The sequence below is a fragment of the Rhinatrema bivittatum genome, chromosome 10 (assembly GCF_901001135.1).
Source record: "Rhinatrema bivittatum chromosome 10, aRhiBiv1.1, whole genome shotgun sequence".
Taxonomy (NCBI): Eukaryota; Metazoa; Chordata; class Amphibia; order Gymnophiona; family Rhinatrematidae; genus Rhinatrema; species Rhinatrema bivittatum.
In genome coordinates, this window is record NC_042624.1 from 65,968,800 (window position 1) to 65,988,693 (window position 19,894).

General features: G+C 44.1%; 1 protein-coding gene across 5 annotated transcripts in view; it reads left to right on the forward strand.

The window, feature by feature from the left end:
* SMG7 (SMG7 nonsense mediated mRNA decay factor) overlaps window positions 1–19,894 on the forward strand; it is a 169,485-nt gene that overhangs the window by 53,628 nt on the left and 95,963 nt on the right. For all 5 annotated transcript variants that reach the window (XM_029617622.1, XM_029617623.1, XM_029617625.1 and 2 more), the window contains 2 exons: window positions 4,560–4,677; window positions 18,992–19,124. In XM_029617622.1, coding sequence (XP_029473482.1) covers window positions 4,560–4,677; window positions 18,992–19,124 — 251 coding nt within the window. The remainder of the gene's footprint in view (window positions 1–4,559; window positions 4,678–18,991; window positions 19,125–19,894) is intronic.

The following is a 19,894-nucleotide window of genomic DNA, read 5'->3' on the forward strand; positions in this document are numbered from 1 at the left end:
AGAGCTAGGATTGTTCTCTGCATTATCCCTCTATTGTAGCAGACAGTCGGAGCATACTATCTGCTATCATATATTGGTTAACAGCTGTGCATATTTTAGTCACAAAATGGCTGGAGGAGGAAAATCTTAAGAGCAAGCTTTATGTGGCATGAAGTTATATGATGCATCCGTCTGAGACTTGCCCTATCTGCTAACAGTCAGAGATGAACCAGGATCTTCCCCCTATTCTCTTGGCTACAGCAAGCAGTCGCCCCACTGTCCCTTTAGCTGTGATCATCTGCCTGAATAAGGTGTATTGGGTGTACTTATCTGTAGGAGTTCCCTATAGATACATCTTTAGCTGAATTTGAGAGAGAAAAAGGCATTTTATTTTGTTTTTACTTACAACCAATACATGAAAATGTAGCCATACTGAATGAGTTGAATACTTTATTATCTGAGCGTATTGACAAAAGCTGTTCAGTATTTATTTTTGTCTCTGCCCTCATCTCAGTCCCCTTTGTGTTTTCTCCTTTGTACCTTTCCCTGTGTGTCAATTTGCAGTAAATGATATGTTCACTTGCTTCTTCATCACTCAACCTCTGGTAGCAGTGGTGTTGCTGCTCCACAGGATCCTGCTAATTTGTGTCTCTTTGGTGTCAGTATGATCATTAATGTTTCTGCCACTGCAACTCAACTTGGCAGCATCTTGGCTGATGCTTCTTTACAGCCGTTGTGGTTATGCTGCTGCTGTGACTTGACTTAATGGTGGTAAGCTCTTGCTGCTTTCCAACTAGTGCAGGAGTATGTTGTAACTATAGCCCACCTGAATATCATACCTACATGGCACATGATCCACACATCCTCTTTCAAGGGGTTTCAAACTTTTATGGCACCTATATTGATTTTCGTGTTTTGCCAACATCTGCCTAGAGCTTTTCTGCTTTATCACTCTTGTCATTTTTTCAGGAGATTGGGCTGGAGGGAGACCAATTTTTTTTTTCTGTAAAACCTGACATGGAATCAATGGGTACTGGGCATAATACAAACTAGCTATTGTATGAAGTTCAGTTTTTTTCTTTCTGCACCATTCTTTGAGTATCTAGGATGTCCAAAAATATGTGGAAGAAAATTCAGCACTTCTCAGAATTCAAAGCAATAACTAGTGTACCCCGTTTGGAACAATTCAAGGGCATTTTCTCAGGCTATTTTGCTGTTTATCTTTGAACAAGTCTGAGATGAAAACCTTCAAGATATAGTGCCTCACTCAGGGGCATTGCTAAGTATCTAAAAGATCCAGGGTATGGACCCTGAGATAAAGAAGAGAGAAGCAGGAGTGACAGACAGACAGACAGGGTGGAGATGAGGAGAAGGGTTTGGGGGTGGTGGGCGAGAGATTGACTGGAGGCAGCCATTTCCATTTATTTTCTGGCCCAGGGCAACCTGCTTCTAGCAACAATGTTTATTTCCCTCTTGAATGCTGCATGCCTTGTATTATCCTCTATAATTTCTCAGGTTATAGTGGTGTAGAGGAAGGAATGAAAGCAGAACCTTGGATGGAAGAAGCAGAGGCCTTTACTGGCTTGGTAGAGATGGAGGGAGCGGATAGCAGGTGGCATGAGCCATAGAGTTTAACAGCCTGGCATGCTGCTAGTGGCAGGATCCCAAACACCTAAAGAGAATAGGAAGACAACCTTCTCTCCCTTGGACCACGCCAACCTTCACATAGTGTTCTCTTTTATTAACTCTGTGACAGGGGTGGCCACAAACAGGCCAGATGTTCGATATATCCACAGTGAATATGCATGAGAAGTCATATACAGTGGAGGGAGTGCATGCATATCTATCTCATGCATATTTGTTGTGGATACCTGAAAACCTAGCCTGTTTGTGGCTCTTGAGGACTGGAGTTGGCCACCCCTGAACTATTATCTGTGAAAGAAAAGGTGGCATATATAAGAAAAGGGTAGGGACCCAACACCCAGATCTACTCAATGAAAACACTGTTAAAAATGTTTTATACAGCACAAAGGCACAAAGGCAACAGTATAACAAATGAGGCAGAGCATAAGGCAACATAACTAGCATGCTCTTCTGCAATAGAAGACTGTATCCAAGGACAACTCTTGTTACCTGGTGGGATTTGCTGCCAGCCTGGGCTTGTTAGCTTTTGCTTTATTTATTTTGAGGAATCATAGAATGGATGCCCAGCTGCTGGCCTTTTGCTTCTTGCCTATGGTTCTCTGATACATAGTTTCCTGTGGGTGGTGAGGCCTCAGTGAAAAATGCTATGCAGGGAAGTTTGTTAGGCTGTCAAAGCCCTGCCAGAGGTTGGAGATGACTGTCAGTCTGTCCATGCTGTCTTTGTCACTTTGTCCATAGACTTCAGGGACATGTGCATCCAATAGGTCTACAAGTGCATTTTGCTCTCCTAAGGACTTGAAGCCTTTGTGGACTGCATTTTGCAGGTGCTCTTGTCCCAACAATTCTGGGTGGCCAGAGAGTGGAGAGGGTGCAGGATTAATTCATCCAGCTGTCAATTAAGAAAGTAAACATTGTTTAAATAGTTGAGGCTGATATAAAACAAAACAAAAAAAAAACTGTGCTCAAAATGTAGGACTCTAAATTAGGCTTCTATTTTTAGCTGAACTTACGGATGTAAGTTTTCAATTGAAAATTCACAAATTTTAGGAGCTTAAAATTTAGGGTACTAAATTTGTTGCTGCTGTTCATTTGCTTTGATTTAGACTTATAAGTTAAGGATCTAATGCTAAGTATCTAATTTTTTTTCCTCCCCTGTCCTAGCTCTGTACCTGAGCTACCCCCCCCCCCCCCCCCCAGTGAAGCTAGGAACCTAAATTTTGACACTCAGTAAATTTTTTAAAAGGGGCTAGTTTAGGGGCCTTACTCCCAAAGTCGGCAGCCCTTAAATTGACTGCTAGCTGTTTAAGAGCTGGAACTTTAAACCGTTAACACTTAAATTGGTATCAGTGCTTGAGCCACCTGCAACACTAGGAAGTGGACACATTCCCCCCCCCCCCCCCCCCCCCTGAAAAAAAAAAACCATGCTTGAATTCTCCCTGCCCTCTTTCCTCAGCATGCCTACATACTCCCGAGGTGGACCAATAGTGGCTCAATCTTGCCCAACATGACAAACTGGGAAAGGGAGAAAGTACTACCCACATCAGGTCTGCTGTTTTCTCTCCCTCTTTCTCTTGTTCAGTGCTCGTTTGCTATCTTCCCATGCTTATGCTTTCCAGCTGCTCACTTATTGCTCCATGTAGGTCTCGGACACTTTGAGCCATTTGGTGATCATGAGAACAGCACATGATTGTGAGTTTTGCCTAGCTCAAATTTACTGAAAGCCTATAAGGAAGATGCAGCACTTTCTGTCCACCCCCTCACCCCTTACAGAATAGGGAATAGGGCTGCATGACCCAGTATGGGGATGCATCCCTGAACTTGAAAAACACTAGTCCGGAGGAGTCCTGAAGGGAAGATTACCAACCTACTGGACAGACTGAAGAAAGTAAAATAGCCTGCAAAAGTAATTAGAATCACAGTAAAACAATAGTGAATTAAATATGATTATATTTTTACTCAATTATTTGTTCCAGTTCTGACTTCTGAATCTCCTATTTTTGTTTCAACTTCCTTCATGGTGGAGCTGAAAAGAGATACCTACTATAGCAAAGGGACTGGCCTATCCTGCTGTGCCAATTGCTGATGAGCCCCATCTAGCTCTGTTGCTTTAATTTGCATATATTTGCTGCTGCACTATATTGCTGTTAAGACAGCTATCCCTAACATAGCAACCCTGACAGAGTTCCTCTGACCTCACAGTGCAATTGAGGTGAATTCTGGAAAAGGGTGTGTGATGGCATTTGGACTAGTAATAATTGAGAATTCAAAAAAAGTAGAACAGATGGCTTTAGCTTACCAGACTTGTTGAGCAAGATCAGTAGGTAGTCAACCAGATACTTTTGCAAACCATAGTGATATAACATGTATGTAGCCAAACAAAGCTATGCTACCGTGTACCAGATTTTCTTTAAATGTATTTTACTCTACTAATTTAATTGAAACAATCTCACTTCAGTTTTGAATTCGGGGAGGGAGGCCAATAATGTCTGCTGGTCAAACCAGAGGGCATGCTTCAGGAGAATGGGTCTCATATTTTAGGAGGATTGCTGCTGAAATGCTGATCTGAAAGATGATATAGGATGCATTTTAGTAGAAAATCCAGAAAACTTTGGTATAAAGGCCCTTAACTTCCCATCTTTGGCTTCCCTCCTAAACACAGCAGCCATGAGTCAGGAAGGCTATCTGGTTATAAAGAAGGACTGTATAGACAGCTCACAGTTTACATAACTGAGCTGGAGCTGCAGAGTTTATTCTAAGAACATGCCTTCAGAGTATGCAGGTGTTAGTACTTTCCTCTTAGTCCATGTTGACTAGGAACTACCAAGTGGGAGACCTATATTTGATTCATGCATCTGTGTATTGTAGGAGTCATGTGGGATAGAACTGAACAGTGTTGATATTGCCTGATATTGATATTTTATTGTCTGTCTGTCCAGATTCCAAGTTAGGTCCAGCAGAAATTTGGACATCCAGGCAGGCTCTGCAGGATCTTTACCAGAAGATGCTTGTGACAGATCTGGAATACGCATTGGATAAGAAAGTGGAGCAAGATCTGTAAGTACTGTGCAGATGGACATATGCATTAGTGTGCATGTTTAAAATACCGTGTCAAAGTGTTAATGATATGGAATAGATAAGCCCATAACTCTGCTTGGGTGCCAGGAATCATTCATCTCTTTTTGAATACCTGAGTTTGAAATTCTAGACTACAGAATTTTACTGAGATTGATATTCTTGGTATAACAATCTCAGTACCCTTTGAGATGGTTGCTACATTTTTTCATTATTTGTGTCCAGAATCAATTTTATTATTTCAGATATGTGTAATGGTCTGGTTCAAATTTATGAAAACTAGACTGTTATAAATCCAGTGGCAAATTGCTTGGCTGATAGAGGTGACTCAAGTTTTTCACACTGGATCAAAAAATAAGTGTTAGTCACTGAGGATTTTACCAAATCGTGGAAAACTTGTAGAATTTCTCAGAAAGGCAAAGACCCTTCAGTTTGTATCTTTTGGTCCAGATGGTTCTTTACATTTCTCTAGACTGTGAGAGAATGTATTTCCAAAGCTTCATGCCAGCCAGGTAAACTGTATAAATGGTGAATGACTGAGAAATGATCACAACTGGAAGGTGGAGGAATCCCTAAAAGCGGACAGCAGCAGTGCAAGATCAGTGTCCTCTGTGCAGTAAATGATTAGAAGAATCTCATTTTGGTAATAGTGTCTCTAATAGGGATGTGCACAGAAAAGTTTTGTTTCATTAATTTGTTTTGTATGCCTCCTTTATTTTTTATTTAAACTTTTTTTTTTCCATTTGTGGTGTGTTCATTCATTTGTTTCTTACTAAAGCCAATGAGGGAGACATGATCCTATTTAGTGCTCTAAAACTGGGGTTTTCTATTTGATTTTTAATGAAACTTTTCAGGTAGGTTTCAGAAAAGAGAACACTCCAAGACACAAAGAATGTATAAAAATGTTACTAAAAGTGGAAAGAATAACAGAAGGCATTATGATGGGGCAAAGTACCCCAGAGGGAGCAATATCCCAAGACACCATGAGAGGAACAAAGCAGCACAAAGAGTGGCAAGAACATTTCATTGCTCCAAAAGAGGGGCAAAGGGAACCAGCAACAGTAGCATGAATACCCCAAGGCATCGTAAAGGAGCAAACCGTACCAGCGGTGGCAGGAGTTTGCCAAGGCCCCCTGAGATGGCCAGGAGCAGGCTGAGCAGCAATAGAGATAGACTAATTCAGCAAGGCTCATGAAAGGACCAGGAAAGAGGCAGGACTGGGGGGAGGAACTTGCAACTTTTCCTTTTTTTTTTTTTTGGGGGGGGGGGGGGGACGGACCGGGGGGGGACCTGTATAACCAAGAGAAAACAGGACCAAGACAACAATAATGCACTGAACTGAGAGAGAGGCTGGGCACTTGGCAACTCCACAGCAAGGTGCTGAGGGTCAAAACTGAGCACTAGTTCTTTAGTAGGATGACCAAGTGCACAGCTACACTCACACAGAAATTCCAGAAAACCCAACACTTATTTTTAAAAAGACCTACTTTTCTACCATCTCTGGTGCCAGCTGTGAACAATGTGTATTCACAATCTACCTGCTATTGTGTTTACCCATTCACTGGGCATACTGGTTGGTGGACAGGACAGAACATGCTGGGCCACTTGGCAGGGTCTGACCAGATTGCAGCCTTGTGTGCCCAATATGCCCATGGATCTGTGGCCTCATCTTCTGAGCTTTGTCAGATAACATGCGACTGATATTTGTGCTGGCGTCTCCTTGGAAGGGTGATGTAACTATGGCTTGTTTTAGAGAATATGCTCTGACATAGCCATCAGAGGGTCGGCGGAAGGAATTAGCAGCAGTAAACAGGGTGCTGCTCTATCTGATATTATTGTGTGGAATACAGACTCTTTCCTCTACTGCAGCCCCATTTTCACACTCCATCTTCCTCTGTCACTTCTGTTCTTATAGAAACATAGAAATGACAGCAGAAGACCAAACGGCCCATCCAGTCTGCCCAGCAAGTTTCACACTTTTTTTTTTCTCATACTTATCTGTTACTCTTGGCTCTTAGTAACCTTTTGGTTCTATTTCCATTCCACCCCAACATTATTGTAGAGAGCAGTGTTGGAACTGCATCTAAGTGAAATATCTAGCTTAATTAGGGGTAGTAACCACCGTAATAAGCAAGCTACACCCTTGCTTATTTGTTTACCCAGACTATGTAATTCAGTCCTTGTTGGTTGTTGTCTGTATATAGATCCACTTTTCTTCATTCCCCCTGCCGTTGAAGCAAAGAGCTATGCTGGATGTGCATCGAAAGTGAAGTATCAGGCTTATTTGGTTTGGGGTAGTAACCGCCATAACAAGCAAGCTACTCCCCACTTTTTTAAGAACATAAGAAATTGCCATGCTGGGTCAGACCAAGGGTCCATCAAGCCCAGCATCCTGTTTCCAACAGAGGCCAAGAACCTGGCAATTACCCAAACACTAAGAAGATCCCATGCTACTGATGCAATTAATAGCAGTGGCTATTCCCTAAGTATAATTGATTAATAGCCATTAATGGACTTCTCCTGCAAGAACTTATCCAAACCTTTTTTGTGAATGCAAATCCTTTTTTCCACATTTCCTCTTGCCAAAGCTTAGAGCAATGTTGACTCTTAGAACAATGTTGGAGTCGCATTAACCGTGTGTATGTTTATTGAATAAGGGTATTATCTCCAGGTAGTAGCCGTCATTCCCTCAAGCCACCCACTCTTCATTCACATCCTCTAGATTTTATGGATCCACAGTATTTATCCCACACCCCTTTGAAATCCTTCACAGTTCTGGTCTTCACCACTTCCTCCGGAAGGGCATTCCAGGCATCCATCACCCTCTCCGTGAAGATATACTTCCTGACATTGGTTCTGAGTCTTCCTCCCTGGAGCTTCAAATCGTGACCTCTGGTTCTGTTGATTTGTTTTAGACGGGAAAGGTTTGTCGTTGTCTTTGGATCATTACAGACTTTCAGATACTTGAAAGGTTTTATCATATCACCTCTGCTCCTCCTTTCCTCCAGGATGTACATATTTAGATTCTTCAATCTCTCCTCATAAGTCAATCGATGAAGACCCTCCACCTTTTTGGTCGCCCTTCTCTGGACCGCCTCCATCTTGTCTCTGTCTCTTTGGAGATACGGTCTCCAGAACTGAACACGGTACTCCAGGTGAGGCCTCACCAAGGACCTGTACAAGTTGCATGTGACGTCACATCTTGAGCGGCCCAATTGCACTCACAGGGGCCGCTTTCGCCCGTGCGATGCGTCCATCTTCGCGGGCAGCAGGGGAGCCGCGGTCCCTCGTCGCCGATGTCCGTCTCCGGAGGGGGGCTGCAAAAAAAGTAAGTCGCTTCGTTGCTTTTCACTGCCAGTCCTCTCTCCCCTCCTCCCGAAAAGCAAGGCTGCTTTTCGCGCCTTGCTTTGGGAGGATGGGAGAGAGGACTGGCAATCCCGAGCATAGGATTGCCCGTCCTCTCTCTCCCCTCTCTCTTGCAACTTTTTTTTTCGCTTTTTCGCTTTTTTCCGCTTTCGTTGCTTCGGGAGGAGGGGAGAGGACTGGGGCTGCCCCAGAGACCAGCACCCATTGACGCGGCCAGGGCAGGTGAGCGGGGGCTGGGGGAAAGTTTGCTGCCTACCCTTACCCCTGCCTCTAACGCAGGGGTAAGGGTAGGCAGCAAGTTAGCAGGTTAAACGCGTGGCAAAACGGCAGGGTAAAAAAGCGATAGTCGGGGCGCGCGTTACTGTATGGGAGGGAATAGCTAATTCGATCGTTTACATGTAATATACATGCTGCATGCGGAAGGGGTTACCCGGTGATTTAGGACGTGGTAAGAATAGGTTAAAGGGGATTGTGTATCGCAGGAAGGGCTAACGCGGCCAAAAAGTGGGTAGGAAGCGGGTTAAGAGCAGGGTAACCGCGGCCGCACTTTACTGTATTGACCTGATGATTTTATAGACCTCTATCATTTATTTATTTAAAAATTCTTATATACTGACAATACAATTGGATTAAAGATCTAAGCTGTTTACGGCTGAGGGGGGGGATAGGATATCTCCTTTTAAAAGTTAGTGCCAGCAACCTGGTTCTACTTTGGTTAAGGTAGAGCCTGTCCTTTCAGAAAAGTCTCTCCTTCCCCAAAAGGTTCCCCAGTTCCTTACAAAACTGAATCCCTCTTCCCTCTTCCCTACACCATCGTTTCATCCATGCATTGAGACTCCAGAGCTCTGCTTGCCTCTGGGGACCTGCATGTGGAATAGGGAGCATTTCACAGAATGCCATTCTGGATTTCAGCTTTCTACCTAAAATCCTAACTTTGGCTTCCAGAAGCTCTGTTCCACCTTTTTCCTATATCGTTGGTACCCACATGTACCACGATAGCTGGCTTCTTCCCAGCACTGTCTTTAATCCTATCTAGGTGATGCCTAGTCAGGCAAGTTACCAGGCGTTCCTCATATCCACCAGACACCTAGCTATCTACATTTCTAATAATTGAATCACCAGCTGTGATGGCTGACCTAACCCTTCCCTCCTGGGCAGATGCTGTGGGAAACTTGTCCTCAGTTGCTACAGGATCACTTCCTGCTACACCAGTGTGATGTTCTCCAAGGCTGGATTTGGGCCTTGGCTAATATGTCCCTTAAGGTCTCATCAGTATACTTCTCTGTCTGCCTCTGCTCCTCCAGGTCTGCCCCTCTAGCCTCCAGAGATCACACTCTTTCTCTGAGAACCAGGAGCTCTTTGCACCGGGTGCACACATACAATCTCTCACTGGCAGGTAAAAAATCATACATGTGACACTCAATGCAAAAAACTGGAAATCTCCCCCCCCCCCCCCCCCCCCCCCTTCTTGCTGCTGGACTGCTGCTTTCATGAAGAATGAAGAAAAGTAGATCTATATACAGAAAAAACCCAACAAGGTCTGAATTATTTAGTCTTGGTAAACAAATAAACATGGGTATAGCTTGCTTATTGCGGCGGTTACTACCCCTAACTAATTAAGCTAGATATTTCACTTGGAGGCAGTTCCAACACTACTCTCTACATTAATGGTGGGGTAGAAGGGAAATAGAATCAAAAGGTTACTAAGAGCCAAGAGTAACAGATAAGGTCCATCAGGTCTAGAGGACGTGTATAAAGAGGAGGCAGCAAAACACTGCACGGAGCGGCAGTAGCCACAGAGGCATTCACGGAGCGGGATGCCAGTGGTTGGTGTTCCACCTTCACGGAGCGGAAGGATGGAGGGCTGCCATCTCCAAATTAAAAAAACAAAACAAAACCCAGGGGTAGGTAAGAGTATGTAAAATTAACTGAGAGTTCAAAGGCTATAGGTATTACCAATTAGGCTTATTCAATATTTGTTGATAGTTAATGTGGCTTTCAATGCATATACAGCATAGCTCTCTGCTTCAACAGCAGGGGAGAAGAAAAACATACTTCACTCATATCCAGCATAGCCCTCTGCTTCAACGGCAAGGGAGAAGAAAAACAACCAATAAGGGCTGAATAACATAGTCTGGGTAAACAAATAAGTATGGGTGTAGCTTGCTTATTGCGATGGTTACTACCCCTAACTAATCAAGCTTGATATTTCACTTGGATGCAGCTCCATCACTGCTCTTTACATTAATGGTGGGGGTGAAAGGGAAATAGAACCAAAGGTTACTAAGAGCCAAGAGAAACAGATAAGTATGAGAAAAAAGAAGTGTGAAGCTTGCTGGGCAGACTGGATGGGCCGATTGGTCTTCTTCTGCCGTCATTTCTATGTTTCATCTTAATGTTGTTGAGTTCGTAGTTAAGTTTAGGTTACTAAGGGAGTTGGCATTAGAATACTTTAAATTTACAGGCGTGTTTACTAATTAATCTGCTAATGTCCTACAAGGGGATGATTAAACTCTCAGTAAGGGCTGGTGCAATAGTATGATTTAGATAAGAGCCTGATTGATTTTTAATTAGAAAGTGTCTCTTGCCTAAAAATCAAGGGTTGAGCTAGGGGTGGGTGGGTGGGAAAGACAGACACTAGAATTAACTCCATCTGGCTTGCTTGTTATCTCATACACACAAACTGTAAAGAATATATTCCACTTTCTCACAGGACAAGCAGGATGGTAGTCCTCACAAATGGGTGACATCGAGGATGGAGCCCTGTACGGAAAAACTTTTCTGTCAAAGTTTCAACAAGCTTTGACTGACACTGGCACACTGGGTGCACTGAGCATGCCCAGCCTGCAATTATCCCTGTGAGCCACAGGTGTCTCCCTCAGTCTTCTTTTTTCCGCTCTGCAGTCAGCATAGCGGTTGGAGCTCTGTGAGGATTTTTTAACTAATTACCTCATGGAAACACTTAACTTTTCACTTCAAAAAACACTTTTCCCTGCACAGGTCTCCCTCCGCGTACGTTTTTACGACGCTCGGTGAGTACTAATTCTTATTTTTCGGTCGGTTCCTGTCACTATCTTAAGGCTGTTAACTGACTGAAGCCTTCCCTTCCCCCATTTTTCAGTTAGCTTTAAACAGCTTGCGAGTATCTCTGTGACACTCTGCTTGCTTATGCTAGTGGGGTAGGGATTTTTTCCTTAACTTTAGGACCTCTGTAGCTTCAAGTCCTTCGTTCCCTGGTACCCTCACACAGTCGATACCCTATCGCTACACCGGGACCCTCCTAAACCGCCCTGGGCTTTTATATGTCATCAGCGCCCCTCCCCCCCACGGTGCCCTGATGCCTTTATCCATGTTTTTTTGCTTTTCAGTGCTACCAGGCTTTTTCCTCCTACGCACTGTTTTTTTCCTTGGGCTTCCTCGGTGCCGTCCCTACCCCGGATGCATGCCATTGACGCACACGCTGTTAGTCACTGCCATGCATACTCGGGTCGCCGCCACCGCTGCCTGAGACACTTTTTAACGATCCCAGGGTCACTTCATCGATGCCACCCCCCCTTTTGGGGATGCCATCGATGCCCCATCCTCCCCACCGATGTCCAGCCCTTTTCCATCGGTGGGCATCGGTGCCACATCGATTCGTCGGTGGGCATCGATGCCGGATGGTCCCCATCAGTGGACATCGGTGCCGGATGGTCCCCATCGATGGACATCGGTGCCGGATGGCTTGTCCGTCGATGGCATTGGTGCCGGATGGCCGTCCGTCGATGGCATTGGTGCCAGGTCCTTTTGCATCGATGGACACCGATGCCCAGGTGTTTCATCCATGGGCATCTATGTTAGAATGCATCCATCGAGGGCAGTCGATGCCAGGCTGCTCCCATTGGTGAAATTCGATGCCCAGGTGGGTCCCATCGGTGGGTATCCATGCCGGCTCGATTCCGTGGATGGGCGTTGATGCCAATGCCAGCCTTATGGCTGGCATCGATGCCCATGCCGATTCCAGGACTGGCGTTGATGCCGGGATGGAATTCATCGACTGGGAGATCCATGCCATCGATTCCATACGTGTCCATATCGATGCCACTGACACACGTGTCTGGGGCACCGATGCCATGTACACTTGGAAATCTGAGTCTGTCCAAATCGATACCGTCAACGTCTGTGGCCCTATAGTTGATGCCCGTGGCCATGCCACAAACGGCATAAATGCCCGCCTCCATGCATCGATGCCCTCGACACCTCCGTTTTCCTTCGGTGTCCTTGACGCCCCTATTGATTCGACTTCGACTCAGTCGATGCCGGTATCTTTTTCAATAACGGCAATGTTTTTCGATTATTCGATTCCACATCGTTTCAAAGATACCTATGCCACTGCTGTCAGTGCCCGTCACTGTCATCATTCTCCTGGCCAGTCATCGACGATTTTTCATACCCATTTTGATGATATCCTCGAAGCCCCTTAGGTTGCCTTCAATATCGTCAATACCGACATAGCACCGCCACATAATACCCTCGCCTCCTCACATTGCTCCACGCTTTGGGTTCTTTTTTAAGCCCCGTATTAGCTTAAGACACTCCATTGTATCAGGAGCAGAGCAGGCGTGCTGACAGTTCGTCATCGATCGCCTTCCAGGACGACGAGGGCTTCCATCTCGGCGCTGGGGAAAGACCGGGCCGAGCACCGTGGCACCCATCATCGCCGACATTGTGATCGTCCGCCGCTGACGCCATCCAGCACATCGGTGCCATCCTTCTCCAGGCTGGACAACGCTCGGGCAGAGCGACATCACCACTGCCATCAGCACTGTTCCTACAGTTTTGGCAGTCCTTGGTGATCCAGAACTTCCGGATCCAGGTCCGACAGCTTCTGCATTGGCGTCACGACACATCGAGCCGCTGGGATGAGGGAAGGGAACATGAGTTCCGTTAGGGCTCCTCTGTTCCTGGCGTGCCCCACCGTCAAGTGGTGTGGGACTATGGCCATCTGTTACACTTAGCAGTCTAAACGCCACTCACGCCTGGCCTGTCTCCTCTGTACCTGTGCCACCATACCGGGTTTCAGAGCGAGATGGACGTTTACGTCCCCGGCCTTACCCTCGAGGACTCCGGAGACCGTCGGAGTCAACAATCTTCACCGGCTCGTCTTGCGGCGATCCACGTTGGATGGTAAGTACCCGCTTCGGCGGCATTCCCATAGAGTTGTGTTCTCCCATTCGGACCGTGGTTCGAAAAGTTCTGGGTCATGTGCATTTTAGAACTGTATTAGTGTCACATATCGCTATGTTAGCTATGTTAGCCACAATATCAGGAGAACCCCTCTATCTTCTTGGGATTGCAGCAGGGCTTCTTCTCTTGTCAGTAACCAGTCCCTGTGCCGACCAATGCTCTGACTCTTGGTTCCCTCCCAACCAAGGTCCAGCTGCATTGGCTGATCTGCTAAACATGAGATTCAGCAACCATTGCCCCATGTACAAGTCCACCTTGAGGCCTGGCCACAGGTCTCAGTGTCTCCTTGTACAGCATACAGAAATGCGGGTACCACTTACCGCTCACACACCTGCAGGAGCCTACATGATATCCTCCATTGGGACACCTCCTGGTCTCCCATCTGGTCAGATATCAGAGCGGCCACCCCACCTTGTACCAAAGTCCCGGTACACTCCCCCAGGCGCTACGAAGTGCAGAGGGGAGAAGGGAGGGGGGTTGGGGAGTTTTAATTGCACTATTCTTTCTTTTAACAGAAAATAGTTACTCTCCGCACATCCTGGACCTAAGAAAATCCAACTTTCTTTAGACGTCACAGGTACAATGGTATCTTTGGTTACCATCACTCCATACTGCAGTAAGTACATTATTTTAATGTTTCTATGTGCTTTATGGTGAGTCAACATTACAACCCCAAGCTCTGCCGCTGGCACCAGCTTCGGTAAGTGAACTGTCTCTTGCATCACTGTTGGTGAATGCTGTTTTCTCTGCGGAGTGTAACATCATTCACTTTCCTTGCATAGACTACTGCTAACCACTTTCAGTACATGCAAGGAGCTCTCACTTTTTTCAGGACTCACTATACATTTACTAACTGGGATTACTGTCACTGCCATAAATCCCTTCTGTAACACTTCTGGACACCACAGTCTTAAGACCCTCTTGTCCAGCATGCGCACAGACATTCTGATACATTGTTATATGTCCCTGCGCATATTTTCCATAACCTCAGCCTTTCAACTTTTCATGGTTGGGCTATGGGGTTTCTTCCCACTATGCATTTTTCTCATAATTCAAAACTGCTATGGGTTATATTCAGTGACATTCTATACTCAATGGACCTAAATGGTTTCATTGCTTTCGTCCCTGATTCTTATCCCAGTTCGAACTAGGACCTAGTCTCCTTCGACTCATGCTCGCAATTCCTTAGGGTTATAAAGTTTCTCCTGAAAGCTGTCAACCCATTATGCATCTATTGCACTCCAGCATAGTTTCTCATAAACTTCCTGGACGTTGCACCCATGAGTTATGCCCTTATGCCTTCCAATACTGCTTTTGCAACAATTCTTTGTGCATACAGACAGACAGCATAGGGACAATGTGCTTTCCAACTCATAAGCACGCATTACCTCTTAGCTGCTCTGCTAGACAGCTGCGCAGCTCTACCCTTGGCCCTTGTTCACTTCATGCGTCCTTGGGCCACATATCTAAGAGATTTAATGAACGCTCTATCAGACCTTCTCCACGTAGGTTCTATCCTCTCGAATGGTCTCAATTACATGTGTACAGGGCAAATCTTTTAACGCTGAGTTTAACTAAACTTTCCTCGGCGTCTGCATCATTCCATACGATGCACAGGTTCTGCTCCCTGCACATGTTTCCTATGCGTTCCCTTAGATGCCTTTTCTTCCATCAAAGGCCTCTTCAATATATCTCTTCTGCTGCCTCTCGTAGCCAGCATTCTTCTAATGTTGAACTGGGATGGGGTTCAGTATTCTTTTCCCCACTCCCTGACTGAGATCAGTATGCTTTCCCATACTTCTCAATCCATCATATCAGTAACCTTTTATTCTCTCACCAGTCAGTCCCAAATCATAGACTTACTGATGTTCTTAGGTTCTGGTAGCGTCACAAAACCTTCTAAACATAAATCTTGCCATTTAATATGGCAGGCTTTACCTCCTGACGCTAAAAAAAAAAAAAAAAAAAAAAAAAAAAAGAGGTATTACCCCTTTTACTTTTCCACCATTTTTTCTTACTCCCTCGGATTCTGTTCTCCAGACATCCTCCACATAGATACACCTTTCTCTTAGGAGGTGTATCGTTTTGGGAGTTGGGTTCCCGTTTTTGGTAATCCTCTCTGAGTCGGCTTACCATGGATTATCCACTGATCAAGCCGCCTCTATTTCTCTAATCACGGAATGAACATATATATTCTCCTTATAAGTCTCATACATTCTACGTTTGAGCCTTTCCATTCCTCTCTTCCACAGTTTGGCAAGGGAACTTCTTTCCCTCTTAATGTCATTCCTGCCAGCAGGGTCCGTGAGTTATGCACTCTTTCCATACTCACCTGACTCCGTTCCTCTGCCACTGAGTAGTTCTACGCATTCAACTTTCTATCCTTTTCAGGTAGATGTTGTATCTCCTTTCCTCAGGAAATACTCTATTAATTTTTCCTAACCTCTCTCTCTCGCCCTAGGGAGAGACTGGGTTTTCCACATTCCTGGACAGTAATGCTGCGCTTACATTCTATCTACATTGCACTGCATTCCATGTGAATTCCACTTGACTCTTTCCTTCATGCAAGGGTCAAGCTGCTACTTCCAGTGGCCACACAGACCTAATCCTTCTGATTAAGTGGTCTATATTTCCTTTCCTACCAACAAGCAGACATTTCACTACAACACTGTGGGTATCCACATACTGTTGTGTCCGTCTTAGCCTTAACAGCTTCCCTTTGGTTACTGCTGCTTGTACTTTTTTATCAGGTTGCAGCCTGGAGTCCTCTCCATACCTTCGCAGCCTATTATTGCTTACATTTGACTAGCCGGCATGCTCCATGTTTGGCCAGTCCGCCTACTCTTACTTTTTTCAATTCACTACCCAACATCCTTCCACGAACCCATTATGGTGTTGCGGATGCCCTCCGTTCCCATTTCCACCTCAGTCGTTACGCCTTTGCGCATCTGCGGTGTATCTGGTGCATTCCCGGGCATCCTCAGCTCGGTACTCACCCATTTGTGAGGACTACCATCCTGCTTGTCCTGTGAGAAAGCAAATGTTGCTTACCTGATGTAACAGGTGTTCTCACAGGACAGCAGGATGTTAGTCCTCACGAAACCCGCCCGCCACCCCGCGGAGTTGGGTCTGTATACTTTTATTTTAGTTTCGCTTGCGCTTTTTAGCTATAAGACGAGACTGAGGGAGACACCTGTGGCTCACAGGGATAATTGCAGGCTGGGCATGCTCAGTGCACCCAGTGTGCCAGTGTCAGTCAAAGCTTGTTGAAACTTTGACAGAAAAGTTTTTCCGTACAGGGCTCCATCCTCGATGTCACCCATTTGTGAGGACTAACATCCTGCTGTCCTGTGAGAACACCTGTTACATCAGGTAAGCAACATTTGCTATTTCACCTCTCTCCAAACTTTTTTAAATCCTAAGATTTCCCAAAGCTATACTTAACAATCCTCTTCAACCACCATTAAGTTGATCTTCTCTCAAAGGATTGAAAGGTTTGAGATTTGCACATTTCTGGTCCTCTTCTACTGCAAAGAGTGTGGGACCTCTGGAAGCTGGGCCTGTGGAGTTCAAAGCCCGGATCGCTTGCTGTGACCTCTGGAGTCCTCTCCCAGGGGATGCTGGGAGCAGTATATAGATGAGCCTTCTGGTTCTCTTCTACTTTTCTAAAAAATCTGTGGTAGTACACTGACTTGCACTCACTACAGAAAGCTCACACTGAATTTTCTTATGCTCTGCTTTTATAGTGCTACAGTGTAAATGTATAACTGCAAAACACACAAGATTTTTGAGTACAAAAACAATGTGTGTCTAATAAGAGGAAACAGAGCTAAAGCTCACGTCACGTTTCACTTCTCCTAGTCCCAGTCTTTTCCCCAACAATTTTTTAAGTTCTTGAGCTCAAAATACAATCTTCCTCTCCTCCCACCTAAGGACAGATGAGCTCAGAATGGAACCTGAAAGACTAGCAGTGACCCATGAACAAGCATTCTCTATTGCAGGCCCTATTACATGGAATGCGTTTCCTCAAGCTTTGAGATCACTATCCAGCAAAAAAGAATTTAAGAAAGGGCTAAAAAATCTTTTCAGACAAGCTTTTAAATGTATATTTAAACCATAACCTCTAAGCTCTTATCTAACCCCCCCCCCCCACTTATTTTTCTTCCCTCCCTCTCTTTTAGGTCCTCTTCCTCTAGTTCTGTTCATGTTTTACTGCTTCAAACATTAGTCCCCCTTTTTATTTTATGTATATCTTGTATGTTTGTTTTAAATAATGTGTTTTTATTGATTTATCATTGTATTGTTGTAACCTGCCCTGACCATCTGAGAGTGCAGGTAATAAATTATTTTAAATAAATAAATTCTTCTTTCATTTTCAACTTGAAAATATAAGAGGAAGTTGCTATCAATCCATGCAATTGCCAGCTAGGCTAGACCGGTTTAAAAAAATGCTTCACCTTGATTGGTCCTGCTTCCTGGCTTGTTCCCTGACCTGTCCTGTCCTGTCTCTAGTCAGCCTAGGGTCAAGTGACACTACTGGTTCCTAGCTGCCTTCAGAAGAAGAAAATAAACCCTACAGTTTTGCTTGTCCTGTAGATTTTAATGGGAAATAAACAAATGAAAAATGTTCAGTAATTTTTTGGGGTCATTGACCATTCATATTCATTTTCCCCAAATCAAAATAAATCACCCAGTGTTCATATTTCTTATTCTAAATGAATGCACAACTTTAGTGTCTCGTTAACATGCACTTGAGAGCAACTGCTGCATTTAAGTGAGTAGGATTTTGCTACTTTGTTAGGTTCTGCTGTTTTTATTTTATGCTCTGTTTTATAACTGTAATCAATCAGTCAGTCTCATATTCTTGATTCCTTATTGGTTCTTGATTCTTGGTTCCATTATCTGCTCAATGGTTCATGGCATTATTGAGTAGTAGTTAGTAACATGGAGTCCAATGCAATGCCATATCACCTTTATCAAGAGACCCGCATTGGCTCCCCATTGAACAATGAATAAAATACTAAAATAGTTTCACTTGTATATCAAGCTATTTATGGTGTTTGCTCTTTATTTAAAGCATTTGATGATATTACACAAACCACAATGCGCTTTGCACTCAAGTGATCAGTCGCTGTTATCTATACCATGGCGAAATCTGTGAGTCTGGTGGCATCTAGTGGGTCTTTTCTGAAGTAGCACCTACTCTTTTTGGAATGCCCTCCCGATTGCTTTACAACAAATTACAATTATAAGTGCTTTAGGAAAGCTTTGAAAATGCATTTTTTTTTAATGAAGCATATTTATGAATGTTAAGTTTTATCTGTTGTAATTTATTGATGCTGTTTATTCTATTTTATTTTGTGCTTTGTTTTCCGCCATGAACAGAATTTAGTAATTGGCGAATATGTAAATTATTGTAAATAACATTCTGCTTGTGGGAGGACTGCAATGTCTGCTCTGAGACTCGAATTATGAGGTGGATTATTTGTCTTTTTTTTTTTTTTTTTGTGACCTTTGATCAGTCTGTTGCTCTTTTTTGTAATGAACTGTCTATGAACAATGCACATTGTCTTGAGTCTTCAGAGTGGGGTGGTTGACAAATGGAAGAAATAAATAATAAGATCAAATATTAAAAAGATGACTAAGCCAGTAGCTTGAAGTGCACGTTTAGTCAGGCATTATTTTCCCTACATTCTGTTTTCAGCTGGAACCATGCCTTCAAGAATCAGATCACAACACTTCAGGGTCAGGCAAAGAATCGAGCAAACCCAAACCGGAGTGAAGTGCAAGCAAACCTCTCGCTTTTCTTGGAGGCAGCCAGTGGATTCTATACTCAAGTGAGTTTTTTGCAGGCTGGGATTGAGACGAATGTAATATCTGTTACTTCCTCTTCTGCAAGTGATATTAAATTGTCAGATCAGCTTGTGTGATTAGGAAGATAGATTCTTCCATCACAGAAGAACCATACTTTTCATATAGTCCTTGGCATTCCTTGCTCTTGTCTTCTGCAGTGCTGCTATTTGTGTAACTTGGGTCTTCCTACAGTTTTTGGGCAGGGTAAAGATTATATGAAGGGATTTCGACTTCTGTGAATTGTGAGCTCCGTCTTTGCTTACTTTTCAGTGACTAATGCAGGCCACAGTATGCTGGAAATAGGACAAGGTGCTGCAGTATGCAGCAGCAATGTACAGCTTGCTGTGATAGGGTGGGTTGGTGCTGCAGTGGTGTGTGGATCAGTCCTAAAGATATTAGGCACTATATTAGAGACACTTATAAGAGGTTTTTATCAGTTTTAATTTTTGTATATTGGTCTAATATCTTTTATTTTTGTGTTTGAATCTTATGTAGTATTTTATTTATGTCTTCATGAATGTTTCTGTAATCTGCCCTGAATTACATTTTGGTAGAGGTGGAATATAAGTTTGAATGAATAAATAAGTTGGTAGAAAGTGCTTTACTATTCTGTGACTGTGTGGAATAAAGCAGACATTTATACATCATGGGACAATGCTGTTGCAGGTGCATTAAATACAGTATGTTGGTTTGGGGTGAGGTGGTGTATTGCAGTGCTCTCATTTCCAATCAATATGTCCTCACTCTGTTTTCC